This window comes from Sinocyclocheilus grahami, unplaced genomic scaffold (genome assembly GCF_001515645.1).
Source record: "Sinocyclocheilus grahami isolate Dianchi unplaced genomic scaffold, SAMN03320097.WGS_v1.1 scaffold1245.1, whole genome shotgun sequence".
In the NCBI taxonomy this organism is placed as follows: domain Eukaryota; kingdom Metazoa; phylum Chordata; class Actinopteri; order Cypriniformes; family Cyprinidae; genus Sinocyclocheilus; species Sinocyclocheilus grahami.
The window spans coordinates 51,852-52,581 of NW_015506424.1; the positions used below are offsets into that span (position 1 = coordinate 51,852).

General features: G+C 43.7%; 1 protein-coding gene across 1 annotated transcript in view; it reads right to left on the minus strand.

Annotated features, from left to right (window-relative positions):
- The window catches only part of kntc1 (kinetochore associated 1), an 80,054-nt gene that overhangs the window by 36,596 nt on the left and 42,728 nt on the right, over positions 1–730 (minus strand). Inside the window, 1 exon segment of the mRNA XM_016254415.1 lies at positions 36–304. Within this exon segment, the coding sequence (XP_016109901.1) occupies positions 36–304 (269 nt within the window).

A 730-nucleotide genomic window follows, 5' to 3' on the forward strand; every position in this document is an offset into this window, starting at 1 on the left:
AGGTCTGTGAAAGGAAAAATACATGCACTTTGTAAAGGACACATGAGTGATCTGTAACTGCTGAAGCGGACTGAGGACAGCTCAGTGACATGCACTTAATGAGAATATGAAGAGTGGAAGTGTTTCAGTACCACTGTGGCAGACTGTAATGGCCTGACAGGCCAGCCCATGGATGACAGCAGGCAGGTTAACCTGTTCAGGCAGAACCATGGGGATGTTTTCCTCCAGCATCTGACAGAGGCGCTGGGCCGTGCTGAACAGAACCTGTCCGGTGCTGCAGGTCGAGTGGTGCTGGTACAGCTCCCTGTTGAGGAGGAATTAAAGACACCAGAGAACACATTCAAACGTAAAAGGACAGTTCACACAAGCCTGAAAGTGCTGTCATTTACTCAACCACATTCTTACAAAATCACCAGACATTACATCTTCAGAACGCAAAAGAAGATTTTCATTTTCTTTCACCAATTTTTGTCCATTTGCTCAAATATGCTTGCTTTTCGAGCAACAACCAACAAGGTCAAACAAGCACAGCTGAATTTCCGTTTACTGTATTTAACGCACTCTATGTACTATATATAGTGTATACAATATGTCTGTATATAAACAGTCGTGTCTCTTTAAAAAACTCCAGATAATGCACTCTACTTATATAGTTTACTTTTACAATGTTGTTATGGCAGGGCTTGACGCTAAGGATGTTTCTGCTGGTCCGGTCGGGCCAGTGCTGCAG